The sequence below is a fragment of the Pelophylax lessonae genome (genome assembly GCF_965119305.1).
Source record: "Pelophylax lessonae genome assembly, chromosome: 1".
Lineage (NCBI taxonomy): Eukaryota > Metazoa > Chordata > Amphibia > Anura > Ranidae > Pelophylax > Pelophylax lessonae.
In genome coordinates this window covers 600,603,253-600,620,089 of record NC_138768.1, presented here as the reverse complement: position 1 = coordinate 600,620,089, position 16,837 = coordinate 600,603,253, and the positions used below count along the sequence as shown (strand labels likewise).

Here is a 16,837-nt window from a genome sequence, read left to right as displayed (position 1 = left end):
TTTCGATGTCTCAATAAAGAAAACACATACAAATGTAAACGCACGCTTTGTGGCACCTACGCGTAAAAACGATGAATGCGATATATGTTACATATCGCCTGGCTCCTAATTTTTTTAGCCGGCTCCTAAATTCAAAGCAAATTTGTCAAGCCCTGCAATAAGTTCACTATTCAAGTAACATATTGCAAAATTGTTTCTCTATCTGCAACATGTTCTTCAAAACGCATAACAAAGTTCCATGTTAAAATGTAATGCATTAAAACAAAACTGTACAGCATTGTAATAGTGTCATACTATAATATACAGTATATTGAATCCAAACATAACTTCAAGCTGTCAACTTGTGGAAACTCTAGCAAATATGATCTTGACAGTTATGCCCCATTGACCTTTAAACATGTTATCTGTTTCTTGCCTTTAGAAATGAATGAAAGAAATATGTGCCATGTTCACAGACATTGTTTACATAGTAACATGTAATGTATAGCCCAAGGACACAGTTATCCTAAATAACTGACAAAATGTATGATTGAATTTAATTCATCCATGCTGCACATTCAAGTTTTTCTGCTACTTGAATGTGAATAGTTAGAGATGTGGTAATTAGTTATTTCTATTAATGTAGTGCTGCCTATTATTTACTGTCAATGATACAACAGGAAAAAAATGTGATCAGCCTACCTGATCAAAGTATTCTAGATCTAGGTGCTCAGTGAACTGATTGATCAACTGTATCTATCTGTGTGTAAGCAAACCCTCCAGGGCAAAAAGTTATAGCACCAGCCTCAGCGAGCACATTGTTTAATAGACCAACATACAATGGATAATACACTGACTGGCCAAAAAAAAAGTCACCACCTGGAATTAACTAAGCAACTAACTAAACTAAGCTTGTAGTAACTATCCTACTGGATAGTTACTGCTTGTGCCCAAAGAATGAGGTCAGCTGACTAACTGAATGACCAGGTTATTCCATCAATGGATTTTTTCTTCCCTGATAGCACGGGTTCAGGGAAAGAGTGGTTCAGGGAGCACGAGACATAATTTTCACACATGGATTGGCCACCACAGAGTCCAGAACTTAACCCCATTGAAAATCTTTAAGATGTGCTGGAGAAGGCTTTGCGCAGTGGTCCAACTCTCCCATCATCAATACAAGATCTTGGTGAAAAATGAATGCAACACTGGACAGAAATAAATCTTATGACATTGCAGAAACTTATCAAAACAATGCCACAGCAAATGCGTGCCATAATCAAAGTCAATTAAATATTAGAGTGTGTGACCTTTTGGTGGTGACTTTTTTTTTTGGCTAGGCAGTGTATTTCCAATCTACAATGTTATAACCCACTATTACATCTACTGTCCATTTTATAACATAATTTATAATGTATAGTAGTACTGTGCTTTACAGATGTAAAACATGCAGCATTTGTTCATTGATATGCATATGTTTTTGCAGTTACAGTATCTCACAAAAGTGAGTACACCCCTCACATTTTTGTAAATATTTTATTATATCTTTTCATGTGACAACATGAGGATCTGAGGATCTATAAAAAAGAATTGTTGCTCTACATAAAGATGGCCTAGGCTATAAGAAGATTGCCAAGACCCTGAAACTGAGCTGCAGCACGGTGGCCAAGACTATACAGTGGTTTAACAGGACAGGTTCCACTCAGAACAGGCCTCATCATGGTCGACCAAAGGTGTTGAGTGCACGTGCTCAGCGTCATATCCAGAGGTTGTCTTTGGGAAATAGACATATGAGTGCTGCCAGCATTGCTGCAGAAGATGAAGGGGTGGGGGGGTCAGCCTGGCAGTGCTTAAAAACATTTGCCGCACACTGCATCAAATTGGTCTGCATGGCTGTCATCCCAGAAGGAAGCCTCTTCTAAAGATGATGCACAAGAAATCTGGCAAACAGTTTGCTGAAGACAAGCAGACTAAGGACATGGATTACTGAAACTATGTCCTGTGGTCTGATGAGACCAAGATAAACTTATTTGGTTCAGATGTGTAAAGCATGTGTGGTGGCACTGGCAACGAGGTGAGGAGTACAAAGACAAGTGTGTCTTGCCTACAGTCAAGCATGGTGGTGGAAGTGTCATGGTCTGGCGCTACATTAGTGCTGCACTGGGGAGCTATAGTTCATTGAGGGAACCATGAATGCCAACATTTACTGTGACATACTGAAGCAGAGCATGATCCCCTCCCTTCGGAGACTTCTTACGCCTTTGTGTGGAAAGCTCTCATCTGCGTCACGCGATCTTCCTGCTCTATCGTTTGTTGTCCGCTCCAGGGCCCGCCTTTTGGCCTTCTTATATCGCCCACTGGGAGAGCGACCTGAGTCTCTCTTTCTCTGACCACCAAATAGACCGTCTTTTGTTTTTTGTGTACAAAACCTTCAACTGCTCTAAATACCAGGAACCCGGATATAAGTTCCTGACCAGGTGGTACTTTACCCCGGTCAGACTTCAAAAAATGTACCCCTCTTGCTCTGATCTTTGTTAGAGATGTAGACAGGAGGTGGGCATACTCTCCATATTTTCTGGTTTTGCAGCCACCTTCAGACTTTCTGGTCGACAGTACTGCAAATTACTCAGAAATTCACGGATCATGCCCTCACCCTTGATCCGGCCCTCTTCCTTTTGCATCATCACGAGTTTCCGAGGGCATCGTATCAGAAATCCATTTTGCCGATTCTGTTCACGGCGGCCAAGAGTTGCATCCCTCCTTTCTGAAAAGAGTCTCAACCCCCCACGGTGGCGATGTGGCTACGTAGGGTGGCCTATATCAATGAAATGGAGGACCTTGTAGCTGCGGAGCGGGTGCGAGAGATAGGTTTCTCAAGAGATGGTTTTACTGGCACGAGTTCATGTTTTCCGATGAATATAAAGCACTGGTTGCCTAGATGCAACATAACCACTTGGTAGCCATCTCTGCCCCCCCTTACCCCCCTTATCCCCTACCCTTTCCTTGTCCTTCCTCCAGCCTGTCACCCCTCCCCCGTCTTCCCTGCCTTCTGGACTGTTTATCTCCTTTTTTTGCTCTCTCTCTGAATTACGCCTGACTCTCGTCATAAAAACTCTTCCTTTCCCCTCGGGCATGCTTGCAGTTGACTTATTATTTGGTAGCTGCTGTGGCCACGTGTTGCCTAGGATGTAGTTCCTTCTCCCGTATATCGGTCACCTGATAGATGTCGGTGGGTGCGGGACTAGACCTGGAGTTGTATCGGCCTATCAGCATTTCACATGTTCCATGTCACATCTACACTCAGGCGGAATATGTTAGCTGACCTGTGTCAGAGGTCTCTGCTCTCCTGCTTGTACCATGTTCTCTGGACCATGGGTGGGTTGTTTGCTTGCTCACCATGTTAGCTCTTATGAGTTCTGTATTATCTTTGTTCCACTTGTCATGCTAGTCTGATTTATGGAATTGTTCTCGACTGTACTGTATGCCTTATACCTCTACTATAAATAAAGAATTTGAAAAAAAAAAATATTGACATTTTGGGCCCAGTTTAGACATTATGACTTAGGGGTGTACTCACTTTTGTTGCCAGCAGTTTAGACATTATTGGCTGTGTGTTGAGTTATTATGAGGGGACAGCAAATTTACACTGTTATACAAGATGTGAGGGGTGAACTCACTGTTGTGAGATACTGTATAAAGCTGTATGTGCTAAAATATAGGTTAGAGCAGAACAAAATTCCACTACACATGCCTCCTCTCTAGTGATATCACTTCTGCAAGATCCCTTACTAGCGCTGACATCTATGAAGGCTTCTTCTTTAGGGTTTTGCATTTTGGCTATCTTAAAGCGGAGTTCCGGCCTCGGGGTTCAAATTTAGCTAAAAAATACCCCCCGTACAATCAGGGCTAGTACATTCCATAATGGATAGCCTCTGAACTGTTCTGGGTCGCACTTACCTGTAAGAAGAAATACTTACCTTGAAAAGTTCTTCTCCAGCGCTGCCATCTCAGGTGTGGGCAGCTGAAGCCGCAGCGTCCCTCTTCGTGTCCTCTTCCGTGACGTCGTAGTCCCACAATGCACTGCACCGGCCCCGCTCGTCACTTCCGATGCAGGCGTGCCCAGAAGCTGTTTAGCAGGGAATGCCGCGCCTGCACCGGAAGTGACGAGCGGGGCCGGTGCAGGCACATTGACTCCTGGGAGCGATGACGTTTAGCTCCCAGGAGTCATCGCAAACCGGAAGAGACGGCGCGGGCTGCTGCCGCAGAGGGAGGAAGTGGAAGGAAGGTGAGTATATTTTCTTCTATAATAAGGTAAGTGACCAAAAAAAAAAAAAAAAATCGGCTGTATCCATTTCTTTTTCAGGCTGCACTCAGCAAGCGGATGGCCCAAAATCGATTTTTTCGATTTTGAGGCCAGAACTCCGCTTTAAGTACTTGACCTTTCCGAAGATTTAACCTCCTTTATGACCAGGCCATTTTTTGCGATACAGCTTTACTTTAGCTGAAAAAGAAGCGGTTGTGCAACAAATACCCAAATAAAATGTATGTAACTTTTTTCCCCACAAATAGAGCTTTCTTTCGGTGGTATTTGACCACCACTGCTTTTTTCTTCTTTTTTTTTATTTGCGCTATAAACAAAAAAAGACCGACAATTTTGAAAAAAAAAAAAATGATTCTCTTACTTTCTGCCATAGAACACATCCAATAAAAATATAAAAAAAAAATCAAATTTCTTCATAAATTTAGGCCAATAAGTATTCTGCGATATATTTTTGGTAAATAAAACCCCAATAAGTGTATATTGATTGGTTTATGGCTTTATGCAATCGTTATAGTGTCTACAAACTATGGGATATATTTATGGAATTTTCTTTTTTTATATACAGTACTAGTAATGGCAGCGATCAGCGACTTATAGTGGGAGTGCAATATTGTGGTATTATTCTGACACTTTGTGTGGAGCTGGTGACACTAATATAGTGATCAATTCAAAAAAATATGCACTGTCACCGTACTAATGACTCTGGCTGGGAAGGGGTTACCATCTAGGGCGATCAAGAGGTTAACTGTGTGCCTAGTCAGTGTTTGTGTGTTAACTGTGTGCTGCTTTTACTAGGGGAAGTAAATGGATTTTAGTCCCTTTGCAGGAACACAGAATTCATTCCCTTCCCCCTGTCAGAACTTAGATATGCCTTGTTTACATAGACAAATCCCTGTTCTGTGTGTATTGTCGACAATCAGTCCCTGCTAAACCTGCCAAATTTCGATCCATCTACGACCAGCTTCGAGTAGACCTATAGGCAAATTATTTTTTTCCATTTTGGACAGAGCAAGGAGGGTTAGAACCTCTGTCAGGTTTTTATTTTCACCATCTGTGTCCCATAGATTTCCCTTCACTTCCAGTCCCATAGCCAAACAGGAAGTGAGAGGAGATGCCTGCAAATTAAGAGAATTCCTTGGGGACCCCCATAAGTGTCCCCATAGGAAGATATCCCCACTATTACTTTTCTGGGGACAACCCAAAATTTGTGATTTTCTTTTACTTTCACTTTAGAAAGTGAAACAGGACAAATTGAGAGGCTGAATCTCCTTAACTGTTTGCAGACTGCCCACTGTAGATATGCTGCAGCAGGGCGGCTTCTCTGCACTGGATCATGTACCTAGACCTTGGCTGTGCTGCGATTGGCTGCAGCACCAACCAATCAGCTGGTGCCGGCCACCGATTGGTCACCAAAACCCACTGATCGGCTCCTGACATTACTGAATGGGGCCCTGTGTAGCTAAACACACACAAGGCTCTCTTCTGATAGCAGCAATGTGCTGTTTTTTTTCTTCCTGAAAAAGGGAAGTAAAAAAACAGCACATTGCTTAGTAACACAGCACACACAGTAACACATGTTGGCCACACATTTATCCCCTTGATTGCTTCTGATGTTAACCCCTTCCTGCCAGTGTCATTACTAGTACAGTGACCGTGCATATTTTTAGCAATGGTCACTACATTGGTTTCACTGGTTTCCAAAAAAGTGTCAAAAGTGTCAGTTATTGCGGAAGCTAAATCAGGCACCTATCGCAGTCCCGCTATATGTCGTTGATCACCGCCAATACTAGTAAAAAATAAATAACAATGTAATAAATATATCCCATAATTTGTAGACACTATACCTTTTGTGCAAACCAATCAATATATGCTTATTGAAATTTTTTTTCTAAAAATAAGTAGCAGAATACATTGTTGAAGAAATTTGATTTTTTACATTTTCTATTGGATGTGTTTTATAGCAGAAAGTAAACTATATTGATTGTCGCTCTTTTTTTTGTTTATAGCGCAAAAAAAAAAGAAAGCAGAGGTAATCAAATACCACCAAAAGAAACCTCTATTTGTGGAAAAAAAGGACATACATTTTATTTGGGTACAGTGTCACATGGCCACGGAATATTCAGTTAAAGTAACGCAGTGCCGTATCGCAAAAAATGGCCTGGTCATGAAGGGGGGTAAATCTTCAGGAGCTGAAATGGGTAATGGGGGCACAAATAGCAATAAAAACAAAAATATACTCACTCCAATCCCTCTGCACTCTATCCAAAACTTAAAAAAAAAAAAAATTGCCTTTAGTTATACTTTAACCACTTCAGCTCCGGAAGGTTTTACCCCCTTCCTGACCAGGTCATTTTTTGGGATACGGAACTGCATTGCTTAAACTGACAATTGCGCAGTCATGCGACACTGTAACCAAAAAAATTGATGTTCTTTTTTCCCACAAATAGAGATTTCTTTTGGTGGTATTTGATCACCTTTGTGGTTTTTATTTTTTTGCGCTATAAACAAAGAACCACAATTTTGAAAAAAAAAAAACAAACAATACTTTACTTTACTTTCTGCTATAAAACATACCCAATAAAAAAAAAAATTTAATTACATTTTTTTTGACAGAACAGCTGTCTGCCTTGTTTACATGGGCAGATCACTGTTCTGTCATTCCTCCGAACAAACGGTGGGTCCCGGCGGCCATTGTTGCCATTGGACCAGTTGATTGGCTCCTGCTGTGTCCAATCACACGCGACCCCTTCATCTAATGCACAAAATGCATGAATGTGATTTTGTGCTGCCGGGCCACCCTGCCGCAGTATACAGTGCCTTGCGAAAGTATTCGGCCCCCTTGAACTTTATTGGATATTTCAAACTTTTTTAACAAATAAAAAACTGAAAAATTGGGCGTGCAGAATTATTCAGTCCCCTTAAGTTAATACTTTGTAGCGCCACCTTTTGCTGTGATTACAGCTGTAAGTCGCTTGGGGTATGTCTCTATCAGTTTTGTACATCGAGAGACTGAAATATTTTCCCATTCCTCATTGCAAAACAGCTCGAGCTCAGTGAGGTTGGATGGAGAGCGTTTGTGAACAGCAGTTTTCAGTTCTTTCCACAGATTCTCGATTGGATTCAGGTCTGGACTTTGACTTGGCCATTCTAACACCTGGATATGTTTATTTGTGAACCATTCCATTGAGAACCATTCCATTATGTTTTGGATCATTGTCTTGTTGGAAGACAAATCTCCGTCCCAGTCTCAGGTCTTTTGCAGACTCCATCAGGTTTTCTTCCAGAATGGTCCTGTATTTGGCTCCATCCATCTTCCCATCAATTTTAACCATCTTCCCTGTCCCTGCTGAAGAAAAGCAGGCCCAAACCACGATGCTGCCACCACCATGTTTGACAGTGGGAATGGTGTGTTCAGGGTGATGAGCTGTGCTGCTTTTACGCCAAACATAACGTTTTGCATTGTTGCCAAAAAGTTCGATTTTGGTTTCATCTGACCAGAGCACCTTCTTGCACATGTTTGGTGTGTCTCCCAGGTGGCTTGTAGCAAACTTCAAACGACACTTTTTATGGATATCTTTAACCGGTTGCCGACCGCCGCACGACTATATACTGCGGCGGTCAGCCCCGGCCAGGCAGAGTGACGTATCGGTACGTCACTCGCCTGTCACTGACTTGCGAGCCTATCGCGGGCGGGCGCGCGCCCGCCGAGGCGCGCGCCCGCCGCGGCTCGTTCACAGGCAAGTCAGTGCGTGTGACCGGCGGACTCGATGTCCGCCGGCCACACTACGATCGCTCCTGTGAAGGGAGAAAGACAGAGCAGCTTGTGTAAACAAGCTGCCTGTCAGTTCTCCCTGTGTAAAAGTGAAGATCTGACCGTTCTACTATGTAGAACGGTTGATCTTTGCTTTTACACCAATAGCCATGTCCCTACACAGTAGAAAGCACGCCCCTAGGACACACTTAACCCCTCCCTGTCCAATAAAGTTAACCCCTTCCCTGCCAGTGTCATTTTTGCAGTAACAGTGCATATGTATAGCACTGATTACTGCAGTAATGTCACTGGTAACCCCAAAAGTGTCAAAAATGTCAGTCAAGGGTCCGATCTGTCCGCCGCAATGTCGCAGTACCGAAAAAAAAATCGCAGATCGCCGCCATTATGCGTTAAAAAAAAAAACACCAAAAATGACAAAAATCTTTCTCTTTGTTAGTAAACGCGATAACTTTTGCGCAAACCAATCAAAATACGCTTTTTGCGATTTTTTTTACCAAACATAGGTAGCATAAAACAAATTGGCCGAAAAATGTTAAAAAATTTTGATTTTTACTTTTTTTTTTGGGGAATTTCATATAAAAAAATGTGAAAAATATTGTTATTTTTGCAAAATTTACGCTCTTTTTTTGTTTATAGCGCGTGATCAAAAAATCGCACAGGTGATCAAATACCACCAAAAGAAAGCTCTGTTTGTGGGAAAAAAAGGACGTCAAATTCGTTTAGGTACAGCGTCGCACGACCGCGCAATTGTCCGTTAAAGTCACGCAGTAAAAAATCGCAAAAAACCCCCTGGTCCTTTAGCAGCCAAATCCTCCGGGGCTTAAGTGGTTAAGAAATGGCTTTCTTCTTGCCACTCTTCCATAAAGGCCAGATTTTTGCAGTATAGGACAGATTGTTGTCCTATGGACAGAGTCTCCCACCTCAGCTGTAGATCTCTGCAGTTCATCCAGAGTGATCATGGGCCTCTTGGCTGCATCTCTGATCAGTCTTCTCCTTGTATGAGCTGAAAGTTTAGAGGGACGGCCAGGTCTTCGTAGATTTGCAGTGGTCTGATACTCCTTCCATTTCAATATTATCCTTTGCACAGTGCTCCTTGGGATGTTTAAAGCTTGGGAAATCTTTTTGTATCCAAATCCGGCTTTAAACTTCTCCACAACAGTATCTCGGACCTGCCTGGTGTGTTCCTTAGTCTTCATAATGCTCTCTGCGCTTTAAACGGACCTCTGAGACTATCACAGTGCAGGTGCATTTATAGGGAGACTTGATTACACACAGGTGGATTCTATTTATCATCATTAGTCATTTAGGTCAACATTGGATCATTCAGAGATCCTCACTGAACTTCTGGAGAGAGTTTGCTGCACTGAAAGTAAAGGGGCAGAATAATTTTGCACGCCCAATTTTCCAGTTTTTTATTTTTTAACAAAGTTTGAAATATCCAATAAATTTCGTTCCACTTCTCAAATGTGTCCCACTTGTTGTTGATTCTTCACAAAAAAAATACAGTTTTATATCTTTATGTTTGAAGCCTGAAATGTGGCAAAAGGTCGAAAAGTTCTAGGGGGCCGAATACTTTCACAAGGCACTGTATATGCGGTGTGTGGTCCGGGAACTGGTTAAGAAGCTTTCATTGTAGAAGAGACATTAGGAACTTCCCCTGCAAAAAAATCCTACCTGATGCCAAAGTTCTACTTTAAAAAATAAATTTGAACTTTAAATTATTCTTGCAGTGGGTCCGCCTGCACTGCAAGGGTTTAATGCGAATTTTTGGTTAGGGAAGCATTGAACAGCAGTGTTATTTACCATATCCCTCGCTCCCACAGGGCTTCTTTTTCCCTGTGCAACTGGTTCCCTAAAGTCTCTTCTCTTCGGTGCTCTGTCCCTCCGACGTCATTCTGCACAATGCACAATCAGCAGTCCTGATTTGTAAATGAAGACACAACTCAGGAGTAGCGAGGGATAAGATAAGCATCCTAAAGTGTTTTTTACCCCAAAAAAAAGGATCCTGTTCTTATAAAGCACTAATGACACAATCCTTGTGCTGTGTAATTTGGCCCTTTGTATCATCTAAAATATCTGGTTGATCCGGCCTGGTTCTGCCCTCATCCCTGTAAACTGATCACGGTTGATCATGGCTGCTGAGCCCTGACACTGTTGTCAGTTTACGTGCCTCCGTCATCCGCTGCTCTCCTCTGTCCTCCTCTCCCTCCCATCCCTGCCTGTCAGCTTGTGCCAATGCCCGCCCCCTCCACCTCCTGTTGCTGAAATAACTTTATCACTTCCAGGCAATCCCTAGTGTCAGATAATGCTATCCCTCCACTGTACATGGTTTATTAAAAAAATGATATTGCATACTTTATTTCAGGGGCCACTTGGCGTCCTCCTCCTCTCCTCCCAACTGATGTCAGCGGGGGATTCTCAGCCCTTCTGGCTGTAGCTGTCAGATCGGGAGAGGGAACAACGGGCGGTCACGTGTGCACCGAGCAGCACTCTGAAATAAGGTATACAACAGCATTTTTTATTAAAGCACATACAGTGGAGACATATAACATCCAAGTTAAAAATATAACACCAACATGTCACAAAAAGATAAAAAAATTCAAAAACAGAATCACTGAGTTGGAAAAAGGATCACCCTCTCATGTCAGTATTTTGTTAAATCACCTTTTGCTTTAATGTCTCTGATAACTTTTCAAATCTAGACTTTGCAATATTTGCCCGTTCTTCTTTGCAGAACTGCTCAAGTTCAGTTAAAGGAGTTTTAAAGTCAGATCTTCATGCATTTTAATGCACTAAGATAAAAAACCTTCTGTGTGCAGTGGCCCCCCTAACACTTACTTGAGGTCTCTCTCTGTCCAGCAAGGTCCATGAGTGTCTCAGCCGTCCGAGATTCTCCCTCCGGATTGGCTGAGACACAGCAGAGGCACCATTGGCTGCCGCTGCTGTCAAAGTCAGCTAGCCAATCAGGAGAGAGGAGAGGTGGGTCGGGGCTCCGTGTCTGAATGGACACAGGGAGCTGTGAATCGGTTCAGGTGCTGCCACAGCAAGCGGCTTGCTGCCAGGGCACTGAACAGAAGGGAGGAGCCAGGAGAGCAGAAGAGTGAGTCGGGAAAAGGAGAATCCAGGCTGCTTTGTGAAAATCCACTGCACAGAGCAGGTAAGTATAACATGTTTGTTATTTTTATCGGGAAAAAAGAGACTTTACAATCTCTTTAAATTTGATGGTGACCGTTTGTAGACTGCAGTCTTCCAGTCAATCCACAGTCATTCTGTTTGTGGACTGCAGTTTTCAAGTCAGACCGTAACACCTTTTTCCATGTGGCCCCAGAATCTTCAAGGTATGTTTAGGGTGATCAGATAAGGCTAAAATTGAACTCCAAATGATCTGTCTGGCGGCAATCCAATACAACTCACCATCTAAATAACACCATTCCTACAGTAAATCATGGAGCTGGTAACATCCTGTTATGGGGGTGTTTCTCTGTAGCAGGGACTGGAGCACTTGGCAGGATAGAAAAAAAAATGGATGGGGCAAAATACCATTATATTCTTGTGGAAAATATGTTGCCCTCTGCCAGAAAGTGGTCAATAGGAAGAAAGTTTACCTTCTAACATGACAATGACCCAAAGCACACCGCAAAAATTACCACACAGTGGCTGAAGGAGAAAAAGGTGAATGTTCTTGCATGGCCTAGTCAGAGTCCAGACTTAAACCCCATTGAAAATCTGTGAAATGACTTGAAGACTGCAATCCACAAAAATTTAACTGAACTTGAGCAGTTCTGCAAAAAAGAGTGGGCAAATATTGCAAAGTCTAGATATGCAAAGTTAGTAGAAACATTTCCAACTTGGTGATTCTGTTTGTGATTTTTTTTTTCTGACATGGTGTTATATCTTTCACTTGGATGTTATTTGTTGTACTAGAAAAATCCAGCTGGATAAAAAAAAAAAACTGGGTGTTTTCATTTCAGGCTGCAAAGCAACAAAATATGATTATTTTAAAGCGGGTGATTCTTTCCTCTACCCACTGTAGGTTCAATAACATTACTTACCCCTGCTGAAGTATATCCCATGTCCTGCTAATCCAAGTGTAAAAATGTTTCCTGCAGTAATGACATGTTACCTTTACAGCGCTAAACTTTTGTTCGGCAGACAGAAAAGTGCTTGTATAGTTTTCACAGAATGCAACACTTGTGAATTGAGAAGAGGATAATGTTACTAAATCTGTATTCTAGAATTTTTTTTTAAACTAGTCTCCAGGTTTAGCCCTTTTACTCCCACCAACATATAGCCCACACTCCAGTATCTGTGGCAGGGTGCTTTTATTTATGCTCCTGGCTGCTGTGCATTTAAACTTTTCAAGCTTACTGTCCGCTTTTCACTAAACCCCAGTACATTCAACCCTCATCATCCCCCCCACCCACATACACACTCATCATATAACCCCTACACCATGTTTTCTGTTCTCCGTCCTCCCACCTTATGGTGGTTGCTGATCTCTCCTAGTAAAAACATGAAAGCGACATTTTGTCAGTTACGGTTTCTGCTGTCATTTTCTTCAGCTGATATGGCTGAAGAAGTAGTTAATGGAGTGCAATCTGGGCCATATTAGCTTTGCATGAGTGCAGGGAAGACATTAGGAATGTAATATACTGTTTGGGGGTTTAAACAAATCTAAAGGCCTTTTTTTTTTATATTTCTGCAAAAAAATACAAAAACATCTTTGGCAGCAAACGGGTTAAATAGTTAAATTCCAGACTTAATACTTACTGGGTCATCCAACTCAAACATGTGTCTTGCCATGTTTCACCTGTAAAAAAAAACATGAAAAGCTATTAAAAAAACTGCTAATATTTTAAAAACGAATACAAATAAATTGAAAGAGTGTAGGAAAATGTGGAGACTGCATTGCATGGGATATCTACTTCTGTTCTCCTATAGCGGACACTGACAGAATTGGACAATGATTTGTGAGGTGGGTACTGTCTGAGAGCTGATGAAATGAAATGTAATGCAAGGAAATGTATAAACACAGAAGAATGAATGCTGGCACAGTCCTTGCAGGACTGAATAAATAAATAAAAAAAGTGTTAGGCCCCTTTCACACAGGCGGTCCGTTCAGATCCGCCTGTCCCGTTTTTTTGGCGGATCTGAACGGTCCCCTTATGCATCCCTATGGGGCATCGGATTTCAGCGGAGACATGTCCACTGACATCCGATCCGATCCGTCAAATCTGGACGGATGGAAACCCTATTTTCCATCCGTCCAGCGGATCGGATCGGATGACAATGGACCGATGGAATTAGTGAGACGCAACTCAGGAGGAATGAACATAGGAGGCAAAGCAGAAAGCAGCATTGTCAGTCTTGGAGGAGGAGGTGTTAAATGTATTAACAGATTTAGATGTACTAACAAACTGAAGCCAAACTCCAGCTCACTCTTTTATTCATTTTGTCATAAAGGTTTTACATGAATAAATAAAAGTATAAAACTAATTGTTTTAATCACCCCTGTCAGCACTAAGTGGTTTGTCTCATCCATGTAATCTGATACGTTTTGCTGCAGAGCTTGAGCTTTTGAAAAACAATAGACTAAAGCCAGGTACACACTATTTATTTAAACAAAAAAAACTGTTTAACAGGGGTTAAACAAAAAAAACTGTTAGCGCTGGTCGGAGCCGCTGTACCGACCATGCAAGGTTAGTTCAGTGATCTCCCCCGCTGAGCTGTTGTGTTCTGACAGGGGAACACTCCGATCAGTGCTCTCTGCCATTGGCTAAGAGCACTAAGCAGGAGTCGGTCGGATGCTGGTTTTCCAGCATGCTCGTCCGTCAGACCAACATACACACGGGCTGAATGTCAGCCATTTTGTTTTTAGCCGGCCGTTGTCTCCGGACATTCAGATTGTGTGTACCCAGCTTAAGTGGCCAAATCACCAAATGGAAGTAGAAGCCATCACATCTAAGAATCGGTATGCTGCAGTATAATAGTTTGCTTTTGGGTCTAATACTGCTTTAAGCCCAATATCCCTTTAACTGACACCAGTTTTTTTATTTTATTTGGAACACGTGCCTGCATTTTTAAAAACATGGATCATCTTCATAACTCCGAAGCAAGAAAAGCCTACAAAATAAAATCTGTTCTCCTCCACGTAATTATCGCAGTCAAGAGCTGTAGAAAGAACCTCATTCTCTGTTCTCCCCTATCTCATTTTGTGAAGCCAAAATAAAGCAAAATATATGAAAAGAAGACCCTCAGACAGGGAAACAGATGACATGTCTGGAAAATCTTGTCCTACTAGATTGATTTATTTTCTATTAATGAATAACAGGACTAAATTGTTACATTACTTAGGCCGGCCATACATGGATTCAGCAGGGACCAACCGAATTTCGAACCATGTATGAGCAGGCTGATTGTACCCAAGTTGATCTACTTGGGTACAACCAGCCTGTCAGATTTTTTGCATGCGATTACTGCCAGCGGCTATAACTGCTAGCAGTAATCATTGTGTTCTGCCGGAAGGGAAGGCTCCCCGCTGGCAGAACACAATTACGGCTAGCAGCTATAGCCGCTGGCAGTAATAGTATGCCAGAAATTTGACAGGCCGGTTGTACCCCAATCCCAACGGCAGAACACAAAATCTCTGCGGGTGGCATTCCCTCATTCAACAATGACTGTTTTGATGGGGGAATTTAGCCATTCTATGATACTGGAGTCCCTCTGCTTGTCATCCTTGAAAAAGCCAAGCAACTTTCAATGCTGCTTGGCCTTTTCTGGATTGGCTTTTCAAAACTGACAAGAACCCCATCTCGCCTACAAAAATTCTCCCCTTTCATAAGGAATAATTGTTAGAGATGTGGGAGGGCTGAAGGCTTTTTGCTCCACATATGGGGGTCCTGTGAATTACTCTAACCCTTTTGGAGAGAGGTCCATGATCTCATTGCACAAGCGACCACATTTACTCTGGACTTTCCCCCAGCACAAATTCTTTTACACCACATGACCCTATCCAAAAAACGCTACCACAAATCACTGGCTATGCATATGGTGAATGCAGCAAGACTCTTTGTTCCTGTACATTGGCGGTCTATACGCGTCCTGATGATTAGGGAATGGTTTGCCAGGCTCTCAGACGAGATAGAAGAACCTATTCGAATACAAAAATTCAAGAATACATGCTTCTGTTGGACTCACTTCAAAACTTCTGAACCCTTCCAATCCTACTGATTACCAAATGCATGTGCTATTAGCAGAAACCGTCCTATCAAGGGTGGACGAACAGGAATAGGGGAGCAGGTAAAGTCCCTGACTCACCTATACCCCAATCCTACTTTTCCCTTGAGACCCTTCTCTTCCTTCCTCCTCTGCTCCCCCCCCCCCATTTTTTCTTTCCCTTCTTTTTGGTCTTTAAACTTTTCTTGTCCCTGTACGCAGGCTTTCTTGAACCCTACAGAACACAAAATGTGGGGTTGAAATAACTGCTTAGGGATGCAGTTGTGCGATCAGATTTATCCTTGTTTGACATTTAATCTTACAGTATAATCTGAATTACTGTATCAATTCTTTTGGTATACTCCATAGCTTTATTGATATTTGTTACTTGGATTGCCTATGACTGTCATGGACCTTCAACCACTGTTTGAGATGTCTGTAATGTATTGGATCTTTTTTGCTCTTAATAAAAATTAAAAATAAAACCAAAAAAAGGAGGACAAGCCACTTAGGCTACACACACAAGGGTGATTGGGCCCATTATTGTCAAATCCAGAGAGGCACAAGTGCAACATCCAGCCCCGCTGCCAGCAGCCTGACAAAATCGATGCCAGGTTGAAATACGCAGTGGATGTGTTCAGGACATATGTCCTTGAATGCACACAGTCCTAAACACAAGTAATGCTTAGTGCAGTGTCTAGCCGCTGTGTATTTCAGTACGTCATAAATTTTGACAGTCTGATGGCAGCAGGGATTGATGCTGCACCATCCGAACTAGACCAATTATCGGCAAGGCCGATATATCGGGGGCCGATATGCACTTTCCCCGATATATCGCTATCGGCCCCGGAACTGGCCGATATTGCTGATATTTTTGTGACGTCATTCTGCCTTCTTAGGCCGCCTCCCTCGCCTTGGACAGCTTCATCTGGAGTCAGGACTAGTCTTGCGGGAGTGTATTACAGCCATACACCCACCCAAAGCAGCCCAGGGCCTGCCAGCCAGCCACCCACATCCACAGGCCCTGTACCAGCCAGCCACAAGCACTGTAACAGCAAGCCAGCCAGCCACCCACAGGCCCTGTACCAGCCAGCCACCCACAGGCCCTGTACCTGCCAGCCACAGGCCCTGTACCAGACAGCCAGCCACCCACAGGCACTGTACCAGCCAGCCACCCACAGGCCCTGTACCAGCCAGCCACCCACAACCCCTGTGCCAGCCAGCCACCCACCCACCACAGGGTGCCAGCCAGCCAGCCACCCACCACAGGGTGCCAGACAGCCAGCCACCCACAACAGGGTGCCAGCCAACCAGCCACCACAGAATGCCAGCAAGCCAGCCATTAAGCAATAAACCAAAATTACTATGTTCAGTACCATATTTGTGTCAAAAATTGTCTTTATTTTTTAAAACTTTAAATGTACAAAATATCGGACCATATCGGCCGATACCGATACGTTGTGCCAGCCACCCACAGGCACTGTACCAGCCAGCCACCCACAGGCCCTGTAACAGCCAACCACCCACATCCCTTGTGCCAGCCACCCACCCAC

General features: G+C 42.9%; 1 protein-coding gene across 2 annotated transcripts in view; it reads right to left on the bottom strand.

Moving 5' to 3' along the window:
- The window catches only part of NFKB1 (nuclear factor kappa B subunit 1), a 206,026-nt gene extending 193,142 nt beyond the window's left edge, over positions 1-12,884 (bottom strand). For both annotated transcript variants that reach the window (XM_082244169.1, XM_082244170.1), the window contains exon 1: positions 12,840-12,884. In XM_082244169.1, the coding sequence (XP_082100295.1) occupies positions 12,840-12,872 (33 nt within the window). In that variant the 5' untranslated portion in view covers positions 12,873-12,884. The remainder of the gene's footprint in view (positions 1-12,839) is intronic.
- Positions 12,885-16,837: the final 3,953 nt, after the last annotated feature.